At 45.4% G+C, this 15422-nt stretch overlaps 1 protein-coding gene across 2 annotated transcripts in view; it reads right to left on the reverse strand.

Annotated features, from left to right (window-relative positions):
* Positions 1-15422, reverse strand: part of RAPGEF5 (Rap guanine nucleotide exchange factor 5) — a 226426-nt gene that overhangs the window by 170195 nt on the left and 40809 nt on the right. For both annotated transcript variants that reach the window (XM_084791559.1, XM_084791558.1), the window contains exons 2-5: positions 13510-13560; positions 10814-10920; positions 6162-6283; positions 4646-4814 (exon numbers count right to left, since the gene is read on the reverse strand). In XM_084791559.1, the coding sequence (XP_084647685.1) occupies positions 4646-4814; positions 6162-6283; positions 10814-10920; positions 13510-13560 (449 nt within the window). The remainder of the gene's footprint in view (positions 1-4645; positions 4815-6161; positions 6284-10813; positions 10921-13509; positions 13561-15422) is intronic.

The following is a 15422-nucleotide window of genomic DNA, read 5'->3' on the forward strand; positions in this document are numbered from 1 at the left end:
AGCATGAGAAAATTTGCCGCTCAAAAAATGTTTGTTTACCCAGCATATTTTTTTTCTCCCTCTCCAAATGTCCCAAGAATCTAATTAGGGTATGTCAGAGGTACAAAAGGCAGATTTGGGACAAGAATGAATGGCAGACCTGAGCTTGAACTCCCTGGGCAGAGCTGTGGAGCATGTGCTACTCAGGAACTGGAATGTCTTGTGCTGCTTGTAAGTGTCAGACAGAAACTACCACAGGGTAGGGGAGTGGGGGGGCAGGAAGGGAGCTTCTCAGGGAGGCAGGGTAGGGGAGTGGGGGGCAGGAAGGAGAGCTTCTCAGGGAGGCAGGGTAGGGGAGTGGGGGGTGGGGGGCAGGAAGGGGAGCTTCGCAGGGAGGCAGGGTAGGGGAGTAGGGGGTGGGGAGCAGGAAGGGGAGCTTCTCAGGGAGGCAGGGTAGGGGAGTAGGGGGTGGGGGCAGGAAGGGGAGCTCCTCAGGGAGGCAGTGCTGTTCTGTAGGATTTAGGCAGCACAGGGACCTGGGGTTAGAAGTCACTGCTGTGGACATGGTGCTGAATGGGTGAGTGGAAGTACAAAGAGCAGAGACAGTCAATGACTCAGCTCTGAACACTTCGAGTTTAGAGGTCAGGGTTTGAAAAGCATGAACAACCTGAATAACCAGAGACCGGTAGATCTGAAAACACAGTGCTAAGAAATGACAATCTGTTACAGTCCCCAGGAGGAGGAGACATGCCACACCAAGGAGCTACAAAAAGGAAGTCCCAGAATCAGCAGTCAGGGGCCAGGAGAGAAAACACAGAGAAGAACCTTTGTCTGTGTTTCCCACAGGAGATAACAGTGAGGCAGGGCTAAACAGGCTGAGGAAAGGCTGGTCTGAATAGCTTACCTCACTCAGGAGAACGGGGCTCTCCCCAGTTGCCTGGTACCTGGGCCTGCAGTGCTCAGGGCAAGAGGAAGGCTCAAAACAAGTGATTGGAGTGTGGTTTTTTTTATTGATCGCTCCACATATGAAAAGGTCTTGCACATGTGAGTTCTTTGGAAGGGCATCTCCTCAGGGTCAAGCAAGGCCCCAAACTGCGCAGCCTTGACGCTCGGAGCCCACAGAGCCAGGCAGGACGCATAAGCACTGTAGCCGGTAAGACAGTGGAGCCAACAGGTGCTGTCCCAGGAGCGTGTGCAAGGACTGCTCTCAAGAGAACAGGAGACAAAGTGCCAAAGATGCTGACCTGGTCCATCAGCACCGGGGCTGAGAGTGAGTGAAGCATTTATTTGGCAACACAGTAAGTAGGCTTGTGGTCACCACAAGGAAGTTCTAAGTGAAGAAAGGCTCTTCTCAGACAGGCAGGACTACACCCCCTTGCTACTCACCGCCCGCCATGGGGCATCCTGTGGAAGACCAGAGAAAGAAGCAGAGACTGGATCTGAGTATTTTGCTGTATTAAAGCAAAATTAGGAACTCTCTGGTTCCCCATAGGACGAATGCTCATGTAGGCAACAGACCCCAGACCTCCTAGCAAAAACCACACACACACACACACACACACACACACACACACACACACACACACCCCCTATGTTTTTCTTTACATATCCTCTGATTAGCCCAAGCTGAGCACTAGCAATCCTCAGCAAGTCTTTTAATAGGGTAAATGTTATTGCTTATTACCTGTCTGTGACTGTAAGGTTATGGTGACGGACTGTTTGGGGCCCAGCCTCCTCACCCTTGCAAGCTGACAGGTACCACACCAAAGCTGAGCTGACCTTGGCTTCACAAAGCACCAGGTCTCAAGCAAGGTCTTATTAGGAAGAACCATAGTACACGCCCTAACGGAATTACTAGGCTGTCTTCCTTGATATGGCTCATTCCTCATTCCTCACTTGTTCTCCTCTGCTCCCACCCATAATAAAAAGTGAGTCGGGAAAAAGAGCATTCTGGGTAATGTAGTTTGGGCTTCTGTTTGAATGAGACACTACAGCTGGCCTCCTTCTCTGAGGCTGTAGGCCCTGACAACAAACTCAATCCTTTCAAATTATCTCTTTTGGGAGCAATTAAAAACCATTTCATAGAGAGCCAGATATTTGTGTCTTCAAACTAGGCAGCAAGCTTGCATGTCTCCATCTCTCTTCCTGCTGTAGACATTCTTTTTTTTTTTAATTATAAAATCCCCTTCATTTCTTTTTAGAAACACATTTGTACAGAACAGATTTGTGTTCATAGAGGGACATTAAATGGTTTTCTGGCTTCATTTGAAGTCATTTAGAAAGGACAGAAAATTAGGGGGCCTAATATGGAGCTGCGTAGGTAGACCTTAACAGCTTTTAAACATCGGAAAGGTTAATAAAAGCACCACAGGATAGGGTTTTAGCTCATAAATGGAAAACAGGAACCAAAGGGACTTCAGAGGGCATTTCAGCTAGAAGAAGAAATAAAAGTGAAACAATGTAAGGCCAAGAATGACTTAGAAGAATGGATTTTTCTTTTAAAATTACCAATGGCAAGATCAGCAATTTACCAAAAACAAGTCCAAGACAGTCTAAGGACACCAGGGAAACTTCACAGGACTTGGGCTCCCCCTGGAGGATTGGGCAGAATTAACAAGGAAAAAAAAAAAAGGCAGAAGACAAACAGAGCCTAACACTAGCAAGAGAGGATAATCTATGCGGCCCAGAAATGGTAACAATGGAGAGTTTCAGGTCAAAGCCAGAATTATAATGAAAATCCACCCAGGAACCAGGGGAGGTGTCATGGCAACTCAGCTGAAAGGGGACAGTGTCTGGGCATCTTCTCTCTGACCATCCTTTACTCCAAGTGGGCTAGCTCCAACTCTGGCTTTCAGAAACCTAAGAACACTCAGCTGCTGCACAGAGGCTGGCTTGTATTTCTAGTACAGGGGTGGAGGGAAATATATCTTCTCTCTCTAGAAGAGAATTGTGATTTAGCAACTTTATTTTTGTATGTGTGGTACTTATAATAAGAACAAGCATGTCGTCACGTCTTCAGTGACCATTTCTACCAGTTAGTGACTGACCAGATGCTCCCATCTATGTCAAATGGACAAAACTTGCTGAAGAACGCGACGTCAGTTCTCACCCTGGACCTGACATCTGCATCCACAATGATCAGGGTGACAAAACACGGTAAGCAATCTGGAATTGATATTCAGGTCTGAGTTTTTAAAATAACTGTCACTTTTAAAGGTTAGGTCAAGGATGTACTCACCACAAGGCCATCTCACTCACTGGCACTCCAAACTGCAGTCTGGGGAGGGCTGGGGGGGGGGTTAACCATGACCTCTACCCTCCTGCCTCCTTAAATCTGAGCACGCCCAGGGATTTCCACGTGTCTACCACACCAAGTGCACAAGACAGGAAATGGCAGAAGGCAGCTTAACTCCTTGAGAGCTAAAATCCCTCACCGTGGCTGTGCCTGATTAAATGCATGCCAGTCCTTTCTTGGAATCTACTGAGGTGTGCGTTGACCTCTCGTAGACACACCTGAGGCACATTACAACAGAGGGCATTCCATGCCTCGCTCACTCAGTGCCACTGGAATCTACAGTGTTGCTGCGCGGTCCTCTGTCAACAGCGATGACAGACCCACAGACCCTGCACACCGTTTAACACTCCCATACATGGTGCTTTCAACTCTCAGAAGAGGGTGCCGCGGCTGCCCACCGCAGCAGGTGTGAATAGCTGAGGTAACACAGCTAGACAGGCGTGCTCGCCGCTTGTGTGACTGTGCACAGGCTGCTTGACTCCTGTGCCTCTGTCTTCTCACTTACGAAACGGAAACTAACAGTGCTTGTCTTAAAAAATCTTCCCAAAGTGAAACAGAAAACGCAAGGCACTGGTTTGGCGCAGTACCTGATATGAAGTGTGTTCCTGACACCCAACCCTTCTGTCAGAAATGCAGTATTAGGGTAAGGCGTCCCTTTGCAGAAGTCTGAGTTAACTATTCAGTAGCACTACTTTTAGCTAATAGGGGACAGCTTTGTTTGTCCTGGTCACAGGGGAGCATCTCTCAGGAGCTACCAGCCCTCCTGAGAAGCGGAGATGACTCTACTTGCTGTAAGCGCCAACAGTGGGCGACAGAGTTCTGATACCTGAAGCTCTCTACCTCTCCAAGTGACTCAACTGACATTTCTGCGACTCTCTTCTGAAACAAGCTTGTCACAATTGCCAAGGACAGACAACGCATGCCACCGTCCCCATATCATGACTCAAGGAAGCCTCTTGTAATTAATTTTAACCGTACTGTGATTCACTATCTTCATGTGTTAATGATTCACAAGTTTTAATTCGCCAAGCATTGCTTCCAGATTATTTTCAGAAATCTCCGTTGGGATCCTTCTTAGCACAGTCACGACTTGGGCAGTGGGTAAGGTGTGAGTTATTATCTCGTTCCAGCTTAAGCCCAATCATAGGTTTATAGCTAATTTCCATCCTCTACCCGAATCAGGAGCGTCATGGTGGAGCAGGTGGGCCAGTCATGCCCAGGAACGGAACAGCCGTGGAGTCACGCAGGAGCTACCATGACTCCCTCATCGGTGTGTCAAGGCGGTGACCTGACGGACCGGAGCACAGCCCCGGGCTACAGACACGTCCGCTGAGAAGGAACGGTACCCCGCCGCCCGCGGCACCTACTCACTGGTCACAGATGCCCGCTCTCGCAGGGATGAGCCGCACAAGCTGCAGCAGAAGTTTCACTCCGTTCTGCCACTCTTCTTCTCTTTCAAATTCACAGTACAAGTAGCTACACTCATCCGAAGAAAACTGGTAGAAAACGTAATTATCTTGAAAGTACAGATGTTGGTCCACTGTTTGAAGCAAAGAGACCAGAAAAAAAAAGTGTTATGTTTTAGACTCAAAAATCAAATAAACTAAGAGTTGAATAATTAGAAACGGAAGGCAAGACTGTAACCACACAGCTGAACTTCATTTAAGCTTACACCCTCAGTAAAACGAAAGGACACACTGGCTCGCCAATTTCACTGCTTCAACTTTGGCCAATAAATTCACATATACTTTATGTTTTCCTGATTCTCAGACAAATGCTGGTTAAATCAGCATCAATTCAAAGAGGACAGCAAACAATGTCACTCCAACACGGCATAGTAAGTTTCAGTTAGCAAAAGTAGTGGCTCTCAACTGGGGATGGTTGTGGCCCCTGATTCGGGGGACACTTGATGTCTACAGATATTTTTGGTGGTCAGTGAAAGGATGTGCTACTGGCATCTATAGGGAAAAAGAAATGCATGCTGCTGAAATCCTTTATGTACAGAATAGACAAGAAAGAACTGTCTAACTCAAAACGCCAATACTGGCAGTGTTGGGAATCAAAAGCTAGAGGTGGTCCCAAAGGGCATTTTTCACAAAATGTGTTGCTAGCCAGAAACCTAATGCTACCCATTGAGTCAGTAAGAGCTCCACTCCTCAAAATAGTTAACTGACTTTCTCATAAGAGTATTAGGAGCCAGGTGTTACTGACTAAGGCGATTACAGCCACGTCCCATCTGCACTGTTCTCTCACAACAACACCAGGAGCTGCCCTCAATACCATCTACAGAAACAAGGGCTTCTCAGCACCAAATGGCACCTGAGATAAATAAGGATTGCTTGACTTCCACCCTTTCAACTCCCTGGGCTCAATCAGGAAGAGAGATCGCCATTTGTCTCAGCTTCTCCTTAAACATCATTTTCCACCTCTTCTGAACAACTAATACTCAAAGCTCACAAACCTCTGTGTTTATGATAACTTAATTAAAATAGCACACACATACCACTCGTAAATCAGTGTCTGATAATTACATACATCATAATAAGTTGTTCATTTGAAGCAATAAAAGACACCACCAATAAATAAGCAAATAAATAAATAAATAAATAAAAATAAATGCATTTATGAGCAGAGGAGAGAGAGAGAGAGAGAGAAAGGCAAAGTCTACAACCAAGCAAGTACCAGCTATTTTCACAGAAGGTGTAGGAAAAAAAAATAAATGAATAAAAAAATGATCTGTCACTTTTACTTAGAAAGCATGAATGTAGACATTTACCCTCGAGAACAATTTGCATCAAGGTGATTACACCCTCTGGGGGATCAGGTATGCTTTGGTCTAGCCATCTAGCAAGGCAGTGGCTGTGTGTTCGGAGCATGGGATACCAACCTGAGGACAGGATCCCCATGTCCAAGAGGAGCTGCCAGACCCCGATGGCCATGGCTCTACACTGGACGAAAGGACAGTGCTCCAGCAGCCAGTCGACCAGCTCTGACCCCACGCAGCTTCTCCTAGAGCAAAGCAAAGCCACAAGCAATGAGAAAATGTTAAAAAAAAAAAAAAAAAAAGAAAGAAAGAAAGAAAAGAATTAATGATTGGTGCCATCCCTTCCTTCCATGAAAGCTAAGGGAAAACAAGGCATCTCCTAGTCCTTTTAATTGCAGTTAATGCTAACGTGTTACTTCCTTGGGATTAAGAACACAGTTTGCTTACACATTTTGAGCTGCCTGACATAAAGTAACCATGTATCTTTCTGTAAGAAGAATACCTACTCCTGCTACTCCGCCACTACAATAGGACTCTTTAGACACCAAGAGGATGTGTATGTTCTAATGTTAACCTCCAGAAATCAGAAAAGCTCATGGCAAAGAGTGTGTTCTTCAAACATACTTGTCTGAACAAATGAAGTAATAAAGTCAATAGCTCTTTATAGAAAAATAGCACTTCTGCCTCTACTTAGATTTCAAATTAGTGACAATGAACTTCTCCACATTTGTAGATTTTTTTTTACCTGCTTCCATTGGTAACAAAATGACTTCATAAAGGTTCAACAAAAAGTGGACCACAGACTGAAGTACAGAGCTTTGTTCACCATTCTTTAAAGATGAAACTCCGAAACTTACTTCCAAGAACAATAAATTTGACTGCTGATCATTTTAATATGGCCAAAGAACTTAGTGAAGCAGCCTAGATCACAAAACCCAGAAAGCTTGGGGAGGCAGAGGCAGGCAGACCTCTGTGAGTTCGAGACCAGCCTGGTCTACAAAGCCAGTCCAGGACAGTCAAGGATACACAGAGAGAGACCCTGTCTCGAAAAGCAAAACAAACAAAACAAAACAAACAAACAAACCAGAAAGCCAGAAGTGTAAGCTGGGTCCTACTAGCCACACACAATCGCCTCTGTAATCAAATCTGAAACACACACTAACTCCACAGACTATTACACGCAGTATCATCAAGCTAACGTTTCCATGTGTGTGGGCCTCGGGAAAAGACAGAAGTGAACTTTTTAAACATGACTTTTCATTTGCAGAGGTGTCTGAATTCTACTTTCTCTCATGCAAAAAATGCTGTTAAAATGTTGAAAAAAAGGCACACACAGAGAAAGAGAGAGACAGACAGAGATAGAGAGAAGCAGAGAGAGAGAGGGAGAGAGACAGAGAGACAGAGACAGAGAAAGAGGGAGGAAGAGAGAGAGGGAGGGAGAGAGGCAGAGGCAGATACAGAGAGACAGAGAGGGAGAGAGAGGGTGAGAGAGGGAGAGAGAGGGAGGGAGAGACAAAGACAGAGAGAGAGAGAGAGAGAGAGAGAGAGAGAGAGAGAGAGAGGAAGAGGGAGGGTGAGAGAGGGAGGGAGGGAGAGAGAGAGAGAGAGAGAGAGAGAGAGAGAGAGAGAGAGAGAGAGAGAGAGAAGGAGAGAGAGAATATGCCATACTCTATTGACCCTTATTCTGCAGACATGACTAAGGGATAAAGGTGTTAGTACTGTATTTATAAACTGGAGAAATGTGCCTGCCAGCCCCTGTGACTGACACAGTCACTAGCCAGCAATATACAGGCTTGCAGCCAAGTGCTGCGCTTCTGCAGACCTACTAGATAAAACAATCCTGCTTTTTGTTTAAGCACTTTGAAAGTGTCCCTGCTTGAGAGGCACTCCAGGGCAAGGAAGCCACTTGCAGACATGTTGGGTGGCAGGTTACCACTAAGCCAACAGGAAGATACGCATTCAGATGTATGGATTTCTCCTTAATGAGAGACAGGTGGCAAGAAAACAGGCAATTAGACCAAACAGTCAATATTAACTTCTAACTCTATTGGATGCCTTTCATGTTAAGGTTCAGAGTGTTAATTAACTAATTTCTCAATGCTTCTTTCAATTAGCCACATCTTTGGCCTCTGAATGCACCTTAGTCTATGGATTAAGTACTGTGTCATTTTTCTTTTCTTCACATTCTCAAACCACTGAGGCTTGGCAGACATCTGAGTGTCTAATGTCTCCTGGAGCACAGAAGCCCACGATCCATTTACTCAAGAAACAAAACCTCCATGCTGTACCATGTAGCCACTCGAAGCTACGCCTGTCCCAGCCCAGGTGGCCATGAAGAGGTTTCCTCGACTAGGCCTTTTCAAAACCACTGACTAGGCCTTTTCAAAACCACTGCACTCAGCAGTCCTGGGGAGGAAGAACAAAGGTGCCATCACCTGCAGATTCTGACACATCAAGTCTAAGTGGAACCTGAAACACCCCCTAATCAGACCCCTTAGGTGTTGCTGGGTGACCACAAACCCCTCTCTAGCCTTCCTTCCCCACTGGGAACAGTTCACCCTTTCTGAGGCACAGGCTTAAAACAAATAGACTCAAGCACAGAATTCCCATGGCAACCTTAACAGAAAACTGGGTACCGCTCCCCAGCAAGCCGCTGATTTAATTGCATGCGGTCCCCTTTCTGCCCCTCCCTACGTCTCATTACTATGTTTTTAAATTGCTCTTACCATCCAGCTGACCAGGAAAAACATTAGGGACAAAGAGAAAACTCTGCCCTTAATATCTCTAAAGCAAATAAAATGAGATGAGCTCTTACGCATTCAATTTCTAATCCCCTGACTTGCTGGCCAGATCTACAGCGATTCAGCTAAAAACCTAAATCTACAGGGCAAAGAGAGGAGCTGAAACGATTGGAGCAGAGTGATGTAAATACGGCCAGCGGCTCTCAGCCACAGTGCACTTTCAGTATCGTGCTCCATCCGGAAGCCACGAGGGTACACGCACATCTAACCAGAGTTGTGATACGGAGATGAAGAGCTGCAGAGCCGTGTGACCCTGTGCACAGAGCCAGTGTACGGCTCCATTTTACCCATCTCCGGCTGGGGATTTTGTTTTTTTCTTGACCTCTTCCTCTGGGCTCTGAGAATCCACAATCTAGCCTCACTTCCAGGGCGTTCTCTCTCCTTCCTGCTCATGGTTAAGATGTGATCTCTCAGCCTCCTGCTGCCTCCCACCTTTGCGATCACGCCTTGGGTGCCATAAGCCAAAGTGGATGACTTCCTCAAATTGGCTGCGCACCCCTGACCTCACACCAGCTGTGACTACACAAGCCCGGGCTCCCCAGCACCTTGTCATGGAGAGGGCAGGGTTGCCAGGGCCTCACTCCTTCCTGGGGAGAGGCCTTTCCTTCTGCGTCCTAAGGTGCTGGCAAGGCACCAATGGTCCTGGACACAAACTTCCAACTATATTCATGTAAACAGTCGTAATGAAAGTCTTTTTCCCAAGAACTCATCACCAAAAAAGATGTTGACAGTAGAAGGGAGGCTAGTGGGAAACAGGAAGGGGCTAACACAATCATGGCTGAGGGTGAGGCAGCACCAGGGGTGGAGATAAATATTACTGAACTCCACTGTGTACGAGTATGAGTCGCATTATTATGTATAGTTGTTATTTCCTAATAAAACATTAAAACATCTTATTCACAGAAACCGGTTACTGCTGAGAGGCCCAAGGGAAGTTTCCAGAACATAAGCACCGTCAGCATCTTAGTAATGGTTACACAGATGAGGACTGCACAGGTGACAGTAAATACAACTTTATTAAGGTATACACTTAAGATTTGTGCATCTTTCATGTATAAATTGTGTGTAAATCTCAAACAAGAGTCTTCTTACTCCAAATATCTGGGAATCACTATTCCCAGGATCCAGGCCAGCAGGAGATGTTTCCAATGGAAACGTTAGTTTCCTGTGGCCAATAAAAACAACAGGGATAGTAAAATGACTTTTTTTTTTTTGGTTAACTTTCTATAGCTGAAAGAAACATCCTTTATCGGGAGAATGAGTCCTACTTTTTTGTGAGATCTAAGCACTGTTCCTATTCTGTTATTTCAATGTCATCTCTTTAAGAAGAGTAACAAATAAATGGTATTCTTTTCCTTTTGGTTTTATTTCTTTATAATTTTCTTTTGGTATCATTCAGTGTTAGTCTATCTTCACATAGCAAAATAAAGAGGTGACGGAATATTCCTTTATTTTAATACTGTGCGTGAGTGAAAAAAACATGTGCTCCACCTCACCGTAGGCCCAGCCATTTATGAGACTGGCCACGGCCCCACCTGTTTACCTGACGCACTGGCCCAGGGAGACAGCGTGCCTACTCATCCCACGCTCATTTCCACCAGAGGATCTGAACAGCTCTTTCTGCCTGTGAACCTTTCCAGAGACTTGGCAATGTCGCCAATGTGGAGGAAGACCGCAGTATAGCATGGACCCACATCTCAGGAGAGTCAAGGAGAGCGAGAGAGCGAGAGAGGGGTGAAAGGAGGAGAGAGAGAGAGAGAGAGAGAGAGAGAGAGAGAGAGAGAGAGAGAGAAGGGAGAGAGAGAGAGACAGAGAGAAAGAGGGAAAGGGAGAGGGAAGAGAGAGAGAGAGAGAGAGAGAGAGAGAGAGAGAGAGAGTGATAGAGAGAGAGGGATGGAATTATAACACAGGCTGGTTGGATTTTTCTCCTGTCAAGGAGAGAACTCTTGACAAGGTGTTAAGAAATTGTGTTACCTGTAAAACCCCTTGAGGTTCACTCTGTCCTTTACCAGGTCAGCTGCTTGAACAATAATAATGTTCCTTAATGCTCTTCCTGCACAAGACGAATTCTCTCCATAAATCTAAGTAGAAAGGACAGACAATCACTGTAAATGTAGAATAATGTGACACGTGTGAGCTCCCGATAGCATGCTATATATAAGTATCATGACCAATTCCCTAAGCTTCAGGCACATTTTAGCCTACGAAGCTACGGCCTATAATTACCTTTTTTTTTTTTTAGCTGCTGGTCTACTTATGCTACAAGACTATAATAACATTTCCTAATGTAAAGTGCTTTTCTTAACTATAGTCGTAATGTTCTTTTAAAACACAAAAGATTTCTGTGTAAATATGCACTATTTAAAAAAAAAATAGTGTCCTAATCATCGAAGTAAACTGAAGAATCATTTAATCTATGTAGATTAATCACAAACAAATGGTTAATCTACTAACTTGGCCATATTGTAATTCACACACATAAAGCCTGGGAACAGTGGAAAGACGAAGGCCTGCCACAGTGGGCTACTTTGCCCTGAAGCTTCACATAACTGCCTGGCCCACAGCTAACTGCGAACGTTCTGATTTGATGGACAGCACTTCACAATTCTATCTTCAGAGAGCCATTTCATCTAGCTTAATCTTCTCGTTCCTCCAGCCGAGTCTCTGGTCCCTGCAGATGAAGGAAGGGGCCCGGGAGGGCTCTAGGTCCTACTTTTAAAACTACCTCCTTCTCTCTCCAGTTGCACCCTCCTGTATACCACAAGGCTGTTTCACAAAGCTAGGGGCAAAGTGTAATGAGCCAACTTAAAAATGATTGTACACTGTTAAATGCTTACGGCGTTCCATTTGTTCCCTTTTTCCACACTGCAAAATTCATTCAATTTTATGTGTGTTTCCCCTGCATGTATTTATGTATGTGTGTGTGCCATGCATGAGCCGGGTGCCGTTGAAAGTCGGAAGAAGATACTAGATTCCCTGGAACTGGAGTTACAGATGGTTGGCTACAAGCCACTGTGTAGGCGCTGGGAATCGAACCTGTGTCTCTTGGAAGAGCAGCCAGTGGTCTTAACTGGCTGAGCCATCTCTCCAGCCCTGTTTGTTTCTTGGTAAACTCCTTTTTCCTTTTCCTTTTCTTTTTTTCCCCCCCTTGGCTGTGCTGGGTTTGATCTCAGGGTCTTGTGCATGCAATGTGCACACTCTATAACTGCACTGCACTAATCTGGTCCTCTTAGTAAACTACTTCTTCGCCTACAGAGATTTATATTGTCTCTTAAGGCAAACAAATTGATAATATATTGGCTATGGCTTAGTAGGAAATAAGTGCTCATACTTCGTTCTCCCAGTACCATCACTTAAATACAACCTGATGAGAAAGTAAAACGGGTCAGAAATAATTCCCTGTTAACAAGGTTTTAAAAATCAAATCTTTTTTTTTTTTGAGACAGGGTTTCTCTGTGTAGCCTTGGCCATCCTGGACTCACTTTGTAGACCAGGCTGGCCTCGAACTCACAGCGATCCGCCTGCCTCTGCCTCCAAGTGCTGGGATTAAAGGCGTGCGCCACCACGCCCAGCTGTTAAAAATCAAATCTTAAGCAAGCCACAGGACTAGTTACTGAGGCAGATGATGCTTAACTAGTCCTGATACTACAAGGTTCACTCAATAACTGTAAAGCATTTAATGAGCAGCTGACAAGTGCAGGCTACAGTCCACATGCATAACTCCCTGAAGAGCAAGGCAGAGAAGGTCCTCACCCTCATCTCTTGTTCTGAAGAACTGGAAAGTGTGTCTGATTCTTTTTTGTTTAGTTTAGTTTTGTTTTTTGAGACAGGATTTCTCTGTGTAGCCTTGGCTGTCCTGCACTAACTTTGTAGACCAGGCTGGCCTCGAATTTATAGCGATCTGCCTGCCTCTGCCTCCCGAGTGCTGGATTAAAGGAACAGTCATAGGGGAGGGGAACAAAGGGAAAATGGGAGGGAGGGAAGAATGGGAGGATACAAGGGATGGGATAACCATTGAGATGTAACAAGAATAATTAATAAAGGAGAAAAAAAGTAAAATAAAATAAAATAAAATAAAATAAAATGTTGAATTCTAAAGGTTCAGAATGTAACATAGTTGTTATTAAAATTAATGATTCTTTCGTAAACTATTGTATTTGGTGATAATATGAATTTCTTTTCTATCAATCATAATCTATAATAAAGCATCTGTCTTTAAAAAAAAAAAAAAGGTGTGCGCCACCATGCCCGGCTGTGTGTCTGATTCTTTAATGCAACAAAATAAACACATATTCATCTCTTCTTCTGTGAGCACACAGGGGACAGTGGCCTTAGAGGTAACCACACCCACATCTTACTCAAGTTCTATGTGCAATGTATGGTACATGTAAACTCTTGTGTTGCCATCAATACAGAAAGCAAAGGATACATATTTACTCTGTCACATTGATAATTTGTTGCAAGGCATGTGGAAAATAGTTCTTTCTTGTCTCATGAGTGCCATGAAATTTCAGCTTCTTCTCAGTCTTCCCTGAGGGGGAATGCGGTTGATAACTGTCCTATCCCTGCAACACTCCAGGTCAGGGGAGCTACAACCCAAGAACTCTCCGCTAGCATTTGTTAACCGCTACTAAAGAAAACACAGACGGAGAGAGAAAACAGTTTCATACCTGGGAAGGACTTTGTTCAAGGTACGGGTTGGAAATTCTTCTTGAGAGAGCCTATTTTAAAAGAGAGAGAGAGAGAAAAAAAAAAGGAGGGGAAATTAGACTCAGACACTTTGAACCAAAAGAAAAGTGTCAGGCCTAGGACATGTCCACGCTAAATGAGGGTTCCCTCATGTCCCTCCTAACACCTTCTGGTTAACGAGCCTCCTAAGGGCTCCTGGTTAACGAGCCTCCTAAGGGCTCCTGGTTGGCCCTCACACCCACCAGGCAGGACACTGCCCTCCAATAGCTCCTGCCTCAGAGTACAGCCAGCAGCAGTGACGCAGGAAGCTATGTCTCCTGATGCTTCGCTTCCCTCCCAAGGAAGCTGGGAGTCCATTTCCCTTACAGCCCTCCCACTCGAGCCTCCTCAAACGCTGCTTCAGCTTCTCAGGGGACCTCCTGGCCCCCCAGTTTCCCCACCTCTGACCCACCTTACAAACGTCAACAGGACAGGTCTCCCACAACCACGTCCTTCCAGTTAAAGCGAGTCACTGGTGGCTTACAGGGTTAGCCCTCGGGCTCACGGTCACCGCCCACAAACTGCTTACATTTTCTCTTTGGCCCCACAAGTATTTTCTCACTAAGACTTAAGGGTTCCGGGGACTTAAAGAGGATACTATGGGCTATGCTCATAATATAATGTATACACACGTGAAACCAACGAAAATAAAGAACTTGGAAGAGATCTAAGCGTCACAGTGCTAGAGAGACAGAGCAGTCCATAAAGTCCTTCTCTCGCAAGCATGTAGACCTGCGTTTGACTCCCATAACCCACGTTCAGAGAAAAAATGGCCATGCCCATGGTGGCAAACACTTGTAATTCCAGGACTACGACGGAGATGATGGGTGTGAATCCTTGAGACTCATGCTGGCCGGCCAGCTTAGTCCACTTGCTAAGCTGTAGGCCAGTGAGAGACCGTGCCTCAAAAATCAAAGTAGCTAACACCTGAGATTGAAGCCAGGGCTGTCTGCTGATCTCACATACATACGCATACGTGCGTACGTAGATGGGCACACAAGAGTATACCCACCCGCAAACATACATACACATATTCATCAAAGCAACCTGCTACTCACATCCCTAGCTGATCATACCCTCACCTGTTCAACCCCGCTATCTTCCGTGATGGGCCCACACGGCCTCCAAGCCCAGGTTTGCACTTTTCCCACACAACTGTTAGCCAAGCCTGCCTCTGCCGAACTCCTATGATCAGATGCGATGCTGTGTGTTCAGAGTGGTAACAGTCGTTGACTAGATAATTGTGATCTAAGGGAAACCGCACAAATGGGAGCGGGCACCGGATATTCTTTGGAGATCTTTCTTTCTCGGTGCTATTCATGTCACAGAGCTTGGGTGCCCTGCATCTTAACACATAGGGGGGCATGCTGGCATTTTATATCGCTCTGGTCCTAGCACACAATGTTACATGCAGGTGTTTATTTTTTCATTCATCTACTTAGCTGTATGTGTACCACATATCAGCTAAGGATTTGCTGTATGGTTTGAACTGAAGGGGCTAATTTTCCCTACCTAACAATCAAGGTGGGAGCACCATCACCCCCAGACTCTGAGGCACAATGCAAGGTGATTATCACGTTGCACTGTGGTTCAGGAGGAACAGAGGAGCTAACACTTAGTGAGCTCCCAACCCATGTTTAAGCGTGCTTTATACCTGGGTGCTAAGACTTCAGCCTGCCACCTCCACACCTTAGAATAATGTGCTGTGTTTACCATACACCCTGCCAGGCATCATCTTGTGGTATGTGAACATTGTACCAAACGTTAACCTTTAAAAAAAAAAAAAAAAGCCCTATTCCCAGTTTTCTGAGATAGCGCCAGAAAGATTTCCAAAGTGGTTGTACAAGTTTGCATT

Source organism: Acomys minous, assembly GCF_964271855.1.
Source record: "Acomys minous genome assembly, chromosome: 8".
Lineage (NCBI taxonomy): Eukaryota > Metazoa > Chordata > Mammalia > Rodentia > Muridae > Acomys > Acomys minous.